The sequence below is a fragment of the Monodelphis domestica genome, chromosome 2 (assembly GCF_027887165.1).
Source record: "Monodelphis domestica isolate mMonDom1 chromosome 2, mMonDom1.pri, whole genome shotgun sequence".
NCBI classification, from domain to species: Eukaryota; Metazoa; Chordata; class Mammalia; order Didelphimorphia; family Didelphidae; genus Monodelphis; species Monodelphis domestica.
This window is the reverse complement of record NC_077228.1, coordinates 373934821-373947311: the sequence shown is the minus strand read 5'-3', so window position 1 is coordinate 373947311 and position 12491 is coordinate 373934821. Positions and strand designations below refer to the sequence as shown.

Below are 12491 nucleotides of genomic sequence, written 5' to 3'. Positions count from 1 at the left end.
AATAAAATATATTTTAAAAAAAAGTTAAAAAAAAAACAAATATTCTCTCACAACCACCTTGAGAGGGACCATTATTATCATCATCTCCATTATACAGATGAGGAAAGAGAGAAGTTAAGTCACATAGTTAATGAGTGTCTAAGGCAGGATTTGACCTAAGCCTTCCTGATTCATAGGTCCAAAGCTCTATTCACTGAACCACCATGTTCTATAAAAATCACACTGGAGGATTCTAACAGAACTTCTCAGATGGCTCAGAAAATTTAAGTCTCTGATTTATTTTTTTTTAAACTTTTAATAGCCCTAACTCTAACCTTTACCTTCTTTCTTGGAATTAATTCCAAGTATTGGCTCTGAAGCAGAAGAATGGTAAAGTCTGGGCAATGAGGATTAAGTGATTTGCCCAGGGTCATAAAGTTAAGATGTGTCTGAGGTTAAATTTGAACCCAGGACCCACTAAGCCACCTAGCTAACCCTCTGATTTGTTCTTAAAGGCAAAAGTATGACTAAATGATTATCCTTAACTTTTGGTTAAGTCATTAGACTTAACAGTCAATCTCTTGCTTGTTAAGAAAAGCAGTTGGAGGGGCAGCTAAGTAGCATAGTAGATAGAATGCTAGCCCTGGAGTCAGGAGGACCTGGGTTCAAATCTTGCCTCAGACATGTCTGAGGTGTGTGACCCTGAGCAAGTCACCTAACCTCATTTGCCTAGCCCTTGAAGCCCTTCTGTCTTAGAATTGTTACTAAGACAAAGTAAGGGTTAAAAAAAGATAACCGTTGTAGTGTTAATTGAACTAGCTATATCTGTCCAGAAAACCATGTCTCCAGAGTCTTTTGAATCTCAAATGTCTCACATATTGACAAATTAGTAAGAATTTTTATATCTTAAATGCCTGTCACTATTTACAAGTATACGAGAACCTACAAAGTTCTTTCATGAAAGCTATAAAATAACATCTTAGTTTAACAGTTCATAAGAGAGAGGTTTTCAGTTTGTATTTGCAGGTTGGTTTGTATTTCTTTTTTTAAAAATTCATAGTTACAATAATATTTATAATCACAGGTCAAAGATACAATTAAATTTTGTTTTGAAACAAATCAAACAAGCAATAAAACAAATAACTTTTGTTTTGAGACATTCACAAATCCCAGGGAAAATCATACGAAGTTAAATCTGGATATAATACCTTTGATCAAAATCCCATGACATGAAACACAATGAAAAATTAAAATTAATGAATATCTCCACAAATCTTGAAAAGGAAGTGAATAATCTTGTCTTGTATCCCCATTGTTTATTTGAATTGGAAGATTTCAACGCTGGTAACATATCCCATAAAACTAGGCCATAAATATTTAAACTGCTCCTTTAAGTGAACAAAGGGACTGTAGAGATTTGAAAGTTTATTAAACATATTCACTCTTCATCTTTTTAAACAAGTTTTTCTCTATGAGAAGCTTTCAGCCATTGAAGCTACATTGGTGAATAGCTTAAGTGTCACCAAGAATAATGGTAAATTAAAGTTAACTGCAATAAATGTCAAAGAGGAGACTGACTGATTGCTCAAAGATGGAAGAGTGCTTGAAAACTGATCAACCCAGAAGCAAAAGTATGGGGTTATATTTGTACAGTATTCTGTTTGTGACTGAATTATCAAACAGCAACATACATCTTAAATATTTGCAAAAATTTTAGCATTTCACCATCATGCATATAAACCAGAGAGGAAAAAGTATAATTTTAATGTTGAACTCATGCCTTTAGGGTAGTAAGTTTATTTCTAATTAAATGTGCATAATAAATACTAATGCTTTTTCTTTTATTATAGTGAGTAAAAATAATGTCTGCATTTTCATGTGCTGGCAAATATGGATTGAGTTTAGTTATACCTACCCTACTGGCAAGACAAGCAAATGCTCCCACATTTTTGGATCATCATGTATGTATCTATGACTTTCAACTTGTAAGGGAAAATCTTAACCATCTTATTAGGTGATAAGATTTAATTCAAGGGAAATTTACCAGAATGATGTTATCCTGTCTGCCATTGGACTGATCCTCTCCCACTGAACCAAAATTTTTCTTAAAACTACTGTTATCCATTTAACATTTTCTTACATGTTTGCAAAACCAGATCATTCCTATGGGCTTAAAAATTTATACACATACAAAGATACATACTGAAAAGTCAGAAATAATAAACTAACCTGCTTCTTCTCATATTGGTTTATCAGGCTCAAAAATAAGGCATAACATCTGGAATAGTCAGCCAAGGCTGCACAGCAGTCATGATAGGAAGAAAGTTTGCTGCATACACATCAAATGGAAAAATAAAAATTAAGAAAATTATTTTTTTTTATGAAACTCAAATTTGTGGTCTGTTCACTGAGAGACCTAGATTCTAATAGATTCACTTTTAGAGTTAAAAAGATCATTTAGTCTAGCCCCAACATGTAATATTCTGAAGCATATACCCTACAATGCTAAATGGAAACTTTTAGAGACTATTATCTAAAAGGCAACTATGAAATCTATTTATACCCACATCTGTCAAGTAAAATTGATATTTATGATAAATCAAATCACTACCTTTTTCACATAATTTTATTTTAATGTATCACAATGAAAATACTGATTTAATACCTCCTTTCCAAAAAAATGAATCAAGACAAAAGAAGTTTTTAATTTGGATTTTTTTTGGCCAAAGATAAGGAGATATGACTCATAAAATGTTTTATCCCACAAACACTCAAACAGGAATTAAGGGAATTTTTCTTTATTGTTTCTAATGTGTATACCTACAATATCTTTGCAGTGAACCCAAAACTTTAGAGAAAACTTGGCCATCTGCAGAGGACAACAAGTCTAAGAATAGGCAGGATAGGTAGCCGCCTAGGACATAACAGGTAGTGGATGCAAAGGGCACACTCTAATATTTTTTGTAAATGTACATATTTTTAATGACAGAAAATTCCAATTTGCCAGTAAGACAGTATTATGACATTAACCAGAAGGAAGAGGAGGTAGGGGTTCCTAAGGCAACAGCAGCTCCAGCTCCCACCCTCAAACAGTGAGGACAATGGCAGAAAGAATATGGGGAAGAGAAATAACAACCTGAAATAACATCTTTTTAAATATCTTTTAAAAATTGGGTTTCCATAAGTTGGGGTGTATTTGATCATTAGCTTAATATTTTTTAGCTTTTTGATGAATAATCCAATATTTTATTACAATATATTCTACCTTCTGTCTACAAAAGATGACTCAAACTGTTTGTGTCCATGACCTTCCCTCCCCCCAAACCCTTACCTTCTGTCTTAGAATCAGTATTAAATATTGGTTCAATGGCAGAGGAACGGTCAGGGCGAGGCAATGAGGGTCAAGTGACTTTGCCTGGGTCACATAGCTGATAAGTATCTGAGGCCAGATTTGAACCCAGGTCCTCCCATCATTGTGCCTGGCTTTCTACCTTTTGAACCACCTACCTGCCCACTATCCATAGTGTTTTTAGGGCTGTAGAAGAAGGCAGTACACAACTGTATTATATAAGAATTGCATTCATTTAGATAAAGGGAGATAACAACATCTGTGATATGACTTAAAGAGCCAGGTCCTCACACTCCTGCCACATCTGCAGGGAGTGTCTGATTCAGTTGTATTTCACTGGGCCAATTAGTATCCTTCTATGACACTTTGGTTTCCAAATCAGTGTTAAGAAATTTTGCCAACTTGAGAACTGAATCCCAAGTAGAATGGAAGCTCCTTGAGGCCAGAGTAATTCCTTTTTACCGCTATATCCAAAATGCCTAGGCACGAGACATTGAGCAAATACCTGTTCAAATGATGTTGAGCCCCACTGTCTAGAAGATATCCAAATCAAAGTCAATGGAACCATCAGTTTAGCTCCCTATCTAAGTGAGGGAATGTTTTTGAGCCTCTCAAAATCTTAAGAAGGATAAGAAATTTATAAAAATTATATTGATTCTATCAAAAAGCAGTACATTTATCCTTTTTAAAAATGAGATTTAGTAGGTGTGGAACAACATAGGATAGAGAGGGAAAAGGACTGGTCCTAGAGGCAGAAAATCTGGTACTAGTTGGGTGGATATGACTAAGCTTGCTTAACCTTTTGAAGATGTCATTTTTGCATCTGTAAAAAAGGTGATGCTTGATTTACAGGGTTGTTGTAAAAAAAAGTACATTGTAAACCTTAAAGTGCTATGTAGACTTGAATAACATCAAAACTCAGACCAATCTTGATAATTAATCTTCAATAGGCATAGGACATTTAGGTGCATAAAAGAAACTAAAAGAATCTGAAATTTAATGGGAATCATTCTTTTTTTACAATGAGTTTGAACATACATGAATGCAAGACCCACCTGCTAATCTAATCACAAGTAGTAGAGAAAGAACACTATAGCATCATACAATTTCAGAATCAGACTCCCCAAAAGGGGGTAATTCATTCAACCAATCTTAACTTTGAGCCTGAGATGTTAGCAATGACATGTCACTGAACCATTTAAAACTACAAGTAATAATGTCAGTTTTCAAATATTTACAAGAAGACTATGCCACATAATTTGCTTTCTCCAAGTGCCTGTTGGTAAAAAATAAATATATGGATGGGGGTATATTTTAGGCACTTAAGCACACCCCATTTAGCCCTGATACCTTTATCAAGCAAGCACACTGCCACTGAGTCAATGAATAAATCAGAAGTATAAACTGGTCCTTTTTTTTGTTGTTCAGTCATTTTCAGGCATGCCTAATCCTTGGCAACCTCATTTAAGGTTTTCTTGGCAAAGACACTAATGTAGTTTGCCATTTCCTTCTCCAGCTAATTTTATAGGTGAGGAAACCGGGGCAAATAGATGTGACTTGCTCAAAAATACATAGCTAGTAAGTATCTTAGGCCAGATTTGAACTCAGGAAGATTAGTCTTCCTGACTCCAGGCCCAGAACTCAAATACACTGAACCACTTAGCAGTCTACAAGCATAGCCTAGACACTTCTATTTAATCAATCAAAGACTTTAGACTAGGTGCTCTAAGTCCTTGATCAATTCTGAAATCCTTCAAAACCTGGGGAAAAAAAACAGAGTAAGAATGAATAGGAAGCACATTGAGATTGCCTAAGAAGATCTGGTCATGCCCTGTAGGTTTTATATAAAAGGGCAAGCCAATTTAGAAGTCAAAATTTAAGTTCCTGACCATAATGAAGAGAGATATATTCTAGCCAAACCCTTAAGAAGGAATCATTGGAGTATGAGAAGGCAGTGAAGGGAAGAATCAGGTCTTAGCCTCAATCTGAACCTTAATTTTGGTATCCTCTCCCTCCTCCCCACCTATGGCTAGAAAAAGACCCTGGGAACTTAAAAGGTTCAAAGGATTTTGGCTTTTCCATTATCAACCTATTAGCAACTCCAGACAGCAGTACCATAGTAGTTATTTCAAAAAGCTAATTAAGTTAGGCTCTGTAATTGATATATATTGATAATCATGGGGAGAAGGACATTGGTGGGGGCTCATGAGTACAGCATTAGAAATGAGAGCTCAAAGCCTCTCAGGGGAATTCCTAGACTTGAGGGGAGATGGAGTAGCCAGTCTCTGGGGGACAAAGCCCACTAGTCAGATGGAGTTTTGGGAGAGCAGTTCCAAAGCCTTCAGTGCTACACAATACCACTGTGTAATGGGGGAAAGGGGAGTAATATACTAGGAATCAGAATGGGTTTGGAATGTCCTCAAAAGCTGTGTTTCACTAACTAAGTAACAATTTTTAGAAATTTTCCATTAGATTGTGAGCTCCTTGAAAGTAGGGGCTGTTTTCTCTCTCTCTCTCTCTCTCTCTCTCTCTCTCTCTCTCTCTCTCTCTCTCTCTCTCTCTCTCTCTCTCTCTCTCTCTCTCTTTATTCCCAGCACTTAGCACAGTGCTTGGCACAGAGCAGGCACTTAATAATGTCTATCAATACATCAAATGTACATCCTACTTTACATAGTTGCTGTGAAAATCTGAAAAGTTAGATAAATTCAAACTATCTGTAGATATTACCATTCATCATGCAAGGGGAAAAAATATGAAACACAAATATTTAACTCTTTTCCTTGTCCTAAGACAAGTGTGAACCACAGTGTAACAAGTTTAAGGACAAAAATAACTGTTTGTCTTAGAATGACTTAAATCAATCCAAGATAAGGAACCTTGAGGCCAGGGACAACAGCATTCTAATTCACAACTCCAAGGTGCCATTTTTCTCTTTGTAGGACTGTGAATTTACAGAACCTCTAGAACTTCCATATTTTAATATAGTTGAGAAAAATCATTTAAAGATTGTAGATGTCCCACTGGAGAGCCATCTCCACTCTCTCCTCCCATTCACTCATTCATTTAGCAACTGCCAGTGTCTACTCCATACAAAGGGTTGAGAAATACTGTATACTGATACTGGCTAATTTATTTTCCTGTTGCAATACTGGTCCCCAGTAACTAAAAATGCATACTATAGCTGTTACATATATTTAAAAAAAACTTTAAAAGAATGATTTTAAAAATATTTCTTAAAATCCTCTACATTCTGTGTCTACCAATTTTGCAAAAGCAACAGTCATATTCATGACTGAATGGAAACCACAATTATAAAAGTTTATGAAAAAAGCATATAAATAATAGTTCCAAACTTACAGATTCACTAAGATTTTGAGAAAAATAAATTGTATGCATGAATCTAGGAAACACTTTAAGAATATAGCATTATTTCATTGCCAGGTAATGGAATCTAATTTATAACTTTAAGGGTTACACAGCTAGGAAATGTCTGAGGTCACATTTAAACCCAGGATCTCCTATCTCTAGGCCTGGCTCTCAATCCATTGAGTCACTTAGCTTCCCTTGAAACTCACATTTTAAAAGATATTCATGATATCAGGAAAGATTCACTGAGATAAATAATATGATTTCTTTATACCACATATTGTATAAAGGGATGAAGCATAAAGTCTAGGAGAAAAAACACAGAATTTGGTCTTGAAAAGGTTTGTGCTTTAGGCCTGGCACTACTTCCAATTTTGGAAAAGTCTGTGTCTCCTCTATAAAATGGGATTAATTAAATCACCCTCAGAGAGAAACTTTTAACATATTTGTAGAATGTGCTGAGATCCTCAGAAAAATGTTTTATGAAATCAAACTACCATCTGTACTTATTAGTAGTCTGGGTGCCAAAAATATGAATTGTTAGGAAATTGCTACATTACTGGAAGGTAGTATCATATAAATAATAAAAACATTCTGTTTCAGAAATGTGAAAATCTAAATACCACAATATCCTAAGATTAGCATTTGTACATAGTATTTTTCCCTCTAATTCTACATACCTTAATATTCTAGCAACATTGGTGCAGACATCCTTATCATTTTCATACTGCTCCATCACTCCACAGAACACTGGAAGGGCATTGTTGTTCAATAATTTACATCTTGCCATGGGTAAATCAACCAAATTTCTCATGGTGGCAGTCATCTGTAAGGAAAAAATATAAAATGAAAAATAAATTGTAGGTAATTTGAAAAAGTAGATGAATACTCCACAAAGTCATCATAAGGCAACTCACAATTCCATGAAGTTAGAATTAATCTCTGCCATACAGTTATCTGCCAGTACATCTCTCTCTAAATAACATGGAGATTAACTAAGAGTTACATCTCAAAGAAAATAAATGGTGTTAGGTTTTCAATGTTAAGTTGTTATCTTGTGACAGAAAATATGAAAACTGGAAATAGTAAACAAAGATGAATTGAAGCATTCACAACCCAAAGAAAAAAAATCTTCAAGATTAGCAAAACATGCTGTATTTGTATATAAATGAAAGAACTAGACAAAGCATTGCCTAGCATAGCTTATGAATAGTCACAATAGCTTCAATTGGATATGTCAAATGACAAGCTTACAGAGTTGAGAAGCCTCATTTATATATATATATATATATATAAAAATATATAAGCAGCAATGAAATAATGACTTTGGATATTAATATTTGAGACTTGGTTTAATTCTCTTGTAATGTAAGTACTGAGCTGCTGGGTTCACAAAAGCCTTATTGCTAAATCAAACTTCATCTTTAGAGGACCATCATAGATTCAGAGTTGGAAGAGAAATCAAGCAATGGCATGTTGGTAAATATTTAACAATAAAGGTCTTTAGAAAGAAAAAAGAAGAGAGGCAGAGTCAATATGGTGGCTTAGGAATAGCAAAGGTCAAAACCTCTGACCATCCTTCTATACCAATCTTTAAAAAGTGCTTCAAAAAAGACCAAAATTCAAATCCAAAAAAAGACCAAAATTCAAATCCAACAAGGCAGAGCCACAAGACCCTCCTGATGAACACAACTTGAAGGGTAGCCAGAGAGAGAGTCAATTTCCACAGTATCAGGGAAAGACTTGATACCTCTCCCCCATCTACTGCACTGAGACCTGCGATCAGACGCCAGCTAACTGTGGGATTCCTAGGTGGAGGCTGCAACCATGATGGAGCACCTCATCATGTGAGGTCCAAAGCTCTGACAGTGGCTGGTAGGGAGGAACTTGAGGGTGGCCATCTGGTTGGGTGCCCTCCATGACAGCAGTCTACAGTGAAGATTTAACCTCAAAGCAGATTAGCATGGCAGTCCAGCTCAACCATTCCAATCTAGTGTGCCAACAGAGGAGAGAGAAGACTGAAGATTCCTTCCAGGGCAGAGCAACTCAAACACTCTATTCTAGTAAACCAACAGAGGGAGTTTACAAGGATAAAGACCAAAGAACAGAATGAACAGATGTCAACAGGATCCAAGGAACTTTAAGGAAAACCTGAAAAAATCCAGGAAATTGAACTAAGGCTCTGGAAGAGCTCAAAAAGGAATTAAAAAAATCAAAGGAGACAGGTTAAAGAAAAATAGGAAAAGGAAAACAACAGCTTAAAAAGCAAAATAGGGCATCTGGAAAAAGAGGCACCTGAATTAAAACAAGAAAATACTTTCTTATATGCCAGAATTGAACAACTAGGAAAATGAGGCAAAAAAGTCAAAGGATGAAAAGAGTAACTTGAAAAGAGTGGAACAAATGGAAAAAGGAGGATCAAAAGGTCATAGAAGAAATTCAGTCTTTAAAAATTAGAATCAGACAATTAGAAGCTAATGATTTCACAAGATATCAAGAAACAATAAAATAAAATCAAAAGGATAAAAAAGTAGAGGAAAATATGAACTACCTCACTGAAAAAAACAACTGATCTGGAAAACTGATCCATGAGAGACAATTTAAGAATCATTAGACTACTCGAAAGTCATGACCAAAAAAAAAAAAAAGCTTAGACATCATACTACAGGAAATTATCAAAGAAAACTGCCCTGATATTCTTGAAGAAGAGGTTAAAATAGAAATTAAATGAATCCACAGAACACCTCCTCAAATGACAACTCCCAAGAATGATATAGCCAAGTTCAAGAGCCCCCAGGTCAAGAAGAAAATACTACAAAAAATAGAAAGAAACAATTCAGATATCATAGAGCCCCAGTCAGGATCACACAGGATCTGGAAGCCTCTATATTGGAAGACCAGAAGGCATGGAATGCTATTCCAGAAGTCAAGGGAACTGGGTTTATAACCAAGAATCAACTACCCAGCAAAACTGACTATATTCTTTCAGGGGAAAGAATGGTCATTTAATAAAATAGAAGATTTCCAAGCATTCCTCAAGAAAAGACCAGACTTGAACAGAAAATTCAATGCCCAAATACAAAATTTAAGAGAAGCATAAAAATGTAAATAAGAAAGAGAAAAATTTAAGGACTTCAATAAGGTCAAATGACATATTCATAAATGGAAAGATGATATCTATAACTCTTAAAAATTATTGTTATTATCATAGTAGTTAGAAGTTAGCAGAAGCATACTTAAAGGGTGTGGTAGTAAGCTATTTAGGATATGTCAAAAAATGTAAAAGTAGGGATGAAGAAGAGGATAATACTAAGAGAAATGGAAAAAGAGAAGTAAAATGGGATAAAATATATCACATAAAGAGGTAGGGGGGGAGGGAGAGAAGAAGACCAATACAATGGAATGGAGGAAGAGGTTGATGAAAAGTAACACTTAACCTTACTCTAATTAGAACTGGCTCAGAGAGGGAAGAACAGCCAGATTCTTTGGAGTTCAGAATTATATCTCATCCTATTGAGAAACTAAAGGGGAATAAGAAATAAGGTGGTGGAGAGGGGAGTAATATAAGAGGGAGAGATGGGGGGGGGGCTGATCAAAAGGCCCCATAGTAATAGGAGAATAAGAAGGGAGGTAATGGAAAGGGGTATAATATAAAGGAGGGGGAAGAGAGGAGATTGGCTAAAAGGAATGAAAGGAGAAAGGTCAGGATTAAAGGAAAAAGTCAAAATGGAGGGAATTACACAGACAATAATCATAACTATGAATATAAATGAGATGAACTTACCCATAAAATGGAAGGTGATAACAGAATGAATTAAAAACCAGAATCCTACCATATGTTATTTACAAGAAACACAGGAGGTAGGTAGGCACACAGAGTAAAGGTAAGAGGCTGGAGCAGAATGTATTGGGATACAACTGAGAAAAAGAAGGCAGAAGTAGCAATCATGATCTCAGACAAAGTTAAAGTAAAAATAAATTTGATTTAAAAAGATAAGGAAGATAATTACATCTTGATAAAAGGCAGTATAAATAATGAAGAAATATCAGTACTCAATATATATGTACCAAATGGTACAGCATCCAGTTTTTAAAAGTTTTTTTTAAAGGAGAAACTAAAGTAGCTTAAGAAGGAAATAGATAAAAAAACCATACTAGTGGGGAACCTCAAACTTCCCTTATCAGAACTAGACAAATCAAATTAAAAAAAATAAAAAAGAAGCAAGGGAAGAGAATGAAATGTTAGAAAAAGTAGAGTTAATAGATATCTGGAGAAAACTGAATAGGGATAAAACGGAATATAATTCCTTTAAATAAGAAAGAAGCAAGGGAAGTGAATGAAATGTTAGAAAAAGTAGAGTTAATAGATATCTGGAGAAAACTGAATAGGGATAAGACGGAATATAATTCCTTTTCAGCAGTACATGATACATGTATAAAGACTGACCATGTACTAGGGCCTAAAAACATCACAAACAAATGAGAAAAAGCAGAAATAATAAATGCAACTTTGTCAGATCATAATGCAATAGAAATCAATATTAATAAGGGTTCATGGAGAGGCAAATAAAAAAAGAAAAAGAAATTGAAGGGATTAAAGTAGGCAATGAGGAAACTAAACTATCACTCTTTGCAGATGGCATGATGGTATACTTAGAGAATCTGAGAAAATCAACTAAAAATAATAACTTTAGTAATGTTGTAGTACACAAAACAAACCCACATAAATCATTAGCATTTCTACAAATTTCCAAAAAAAACCCCAAAAACTCAGCAGCAAGAGTTAGAAAGAGAAATTTCATTTAAAATCACTCTAGACAACATAAAATATTTGGGAATCTATTTGCCAAGACAAACTCAGCAATTATATGAATACAACTACAATATACTTTTCACACAAATAAAACTAGATCTAAACAATTGGAAAAAAACATTAATTGCTCATGGATAGGATGAGATAATATAATAAAAATGAAAACTCTGCCTAAATTAATTTACTTCTTCAATGCCATACCTATCAAACTACCAAAAAACCTTTTTTACAGAATTGGAAAAAATTATAACAAAGTTCATCTGGAAGAACAAAAGATCAAGAATATTAAGGGAACTAATGAAAAAAATGTGAAAGATAGTAGCCTGAATAGACTTGACGTAAATGACCTCAGAAAGGCAGTGTTCAATAAACCCAAAGATCCCAGCTTTTGGGACAAGAATAGTTGACAAAAACTGCTGGGGAAATTGGACATCAGTATGGAAAAAATTAGGCTTAGATCAAGTTTAATACAAAAAGAGAAATTATAAGTAAATTAGGTGAACATAGAATAGTATGCCTCTCAGATCTATGGGAAAGGGAAGAATTTAAGATCAAGCAAGAGATAGAGAACATTATAAGATGTAAATTGAATAATTTTGATCATATTAAATGAAAAAGTTTTTTACAAACAAAATTAATGCAACTAAAATTAGAAGGGAAACAACAGAGGGAAAAATCTATAACAAAATTCTCTGAAAAAGGACTAATTTCTCAAATATATAAGGAACTAGGTCAAATGTACAAGTTATCAAGCCATTCTCAATTCACAAATGGTCAAGGGATAGGAACAGGCAGTTTTCAGATGAAGAAATCAAAACTATCAATAAGCACAAGAAAAAGCATTCTAAATCCCTCCTGATTAGAGAAGTACAAATCAAAACAACTCTAAGGTACCTAGCAGACTGGCCAATAAAACAGTAAAGGAAAATAATAAATGTTGGAGGATATGTGGCAAAATGGGGACACAAATGCATTGCTGATGAA

At 34.5% G+C, this 12491-nt stretch overlaps 1 protein-coding gene across 7 annotated transcripts in view; it reads right to left on the bottom strand.

The window, feature by feature from the left end:
• ARMC2 (armadillo repeat containing 2) overlaps positions 1 to 12491 on the bottom strand; it is a 184694-nt gene that overhangs the window by 64508 nt on the left and 107695 nt on the right. For all 7 annotated transcript variants that reach the window (XM_056818642.1, XM_056818646.1, XM_056818641.1 and 4 more), the window contains exons 11-12: positions 7375 to 7520; positions 2209 to 2308 (exon numbers count right to left, since the gene is read on the bottom strand). In XM_056818642.1, the coding sequence (XP_056674620.1) occupies positions 2209 to 2308; positions 7375 to 7520 (246 nt within the window). The remainder of the gene's footprint in view (positions 1 to 2208; positions 2309 to 7374; positions 7521 to 12491) is intronic.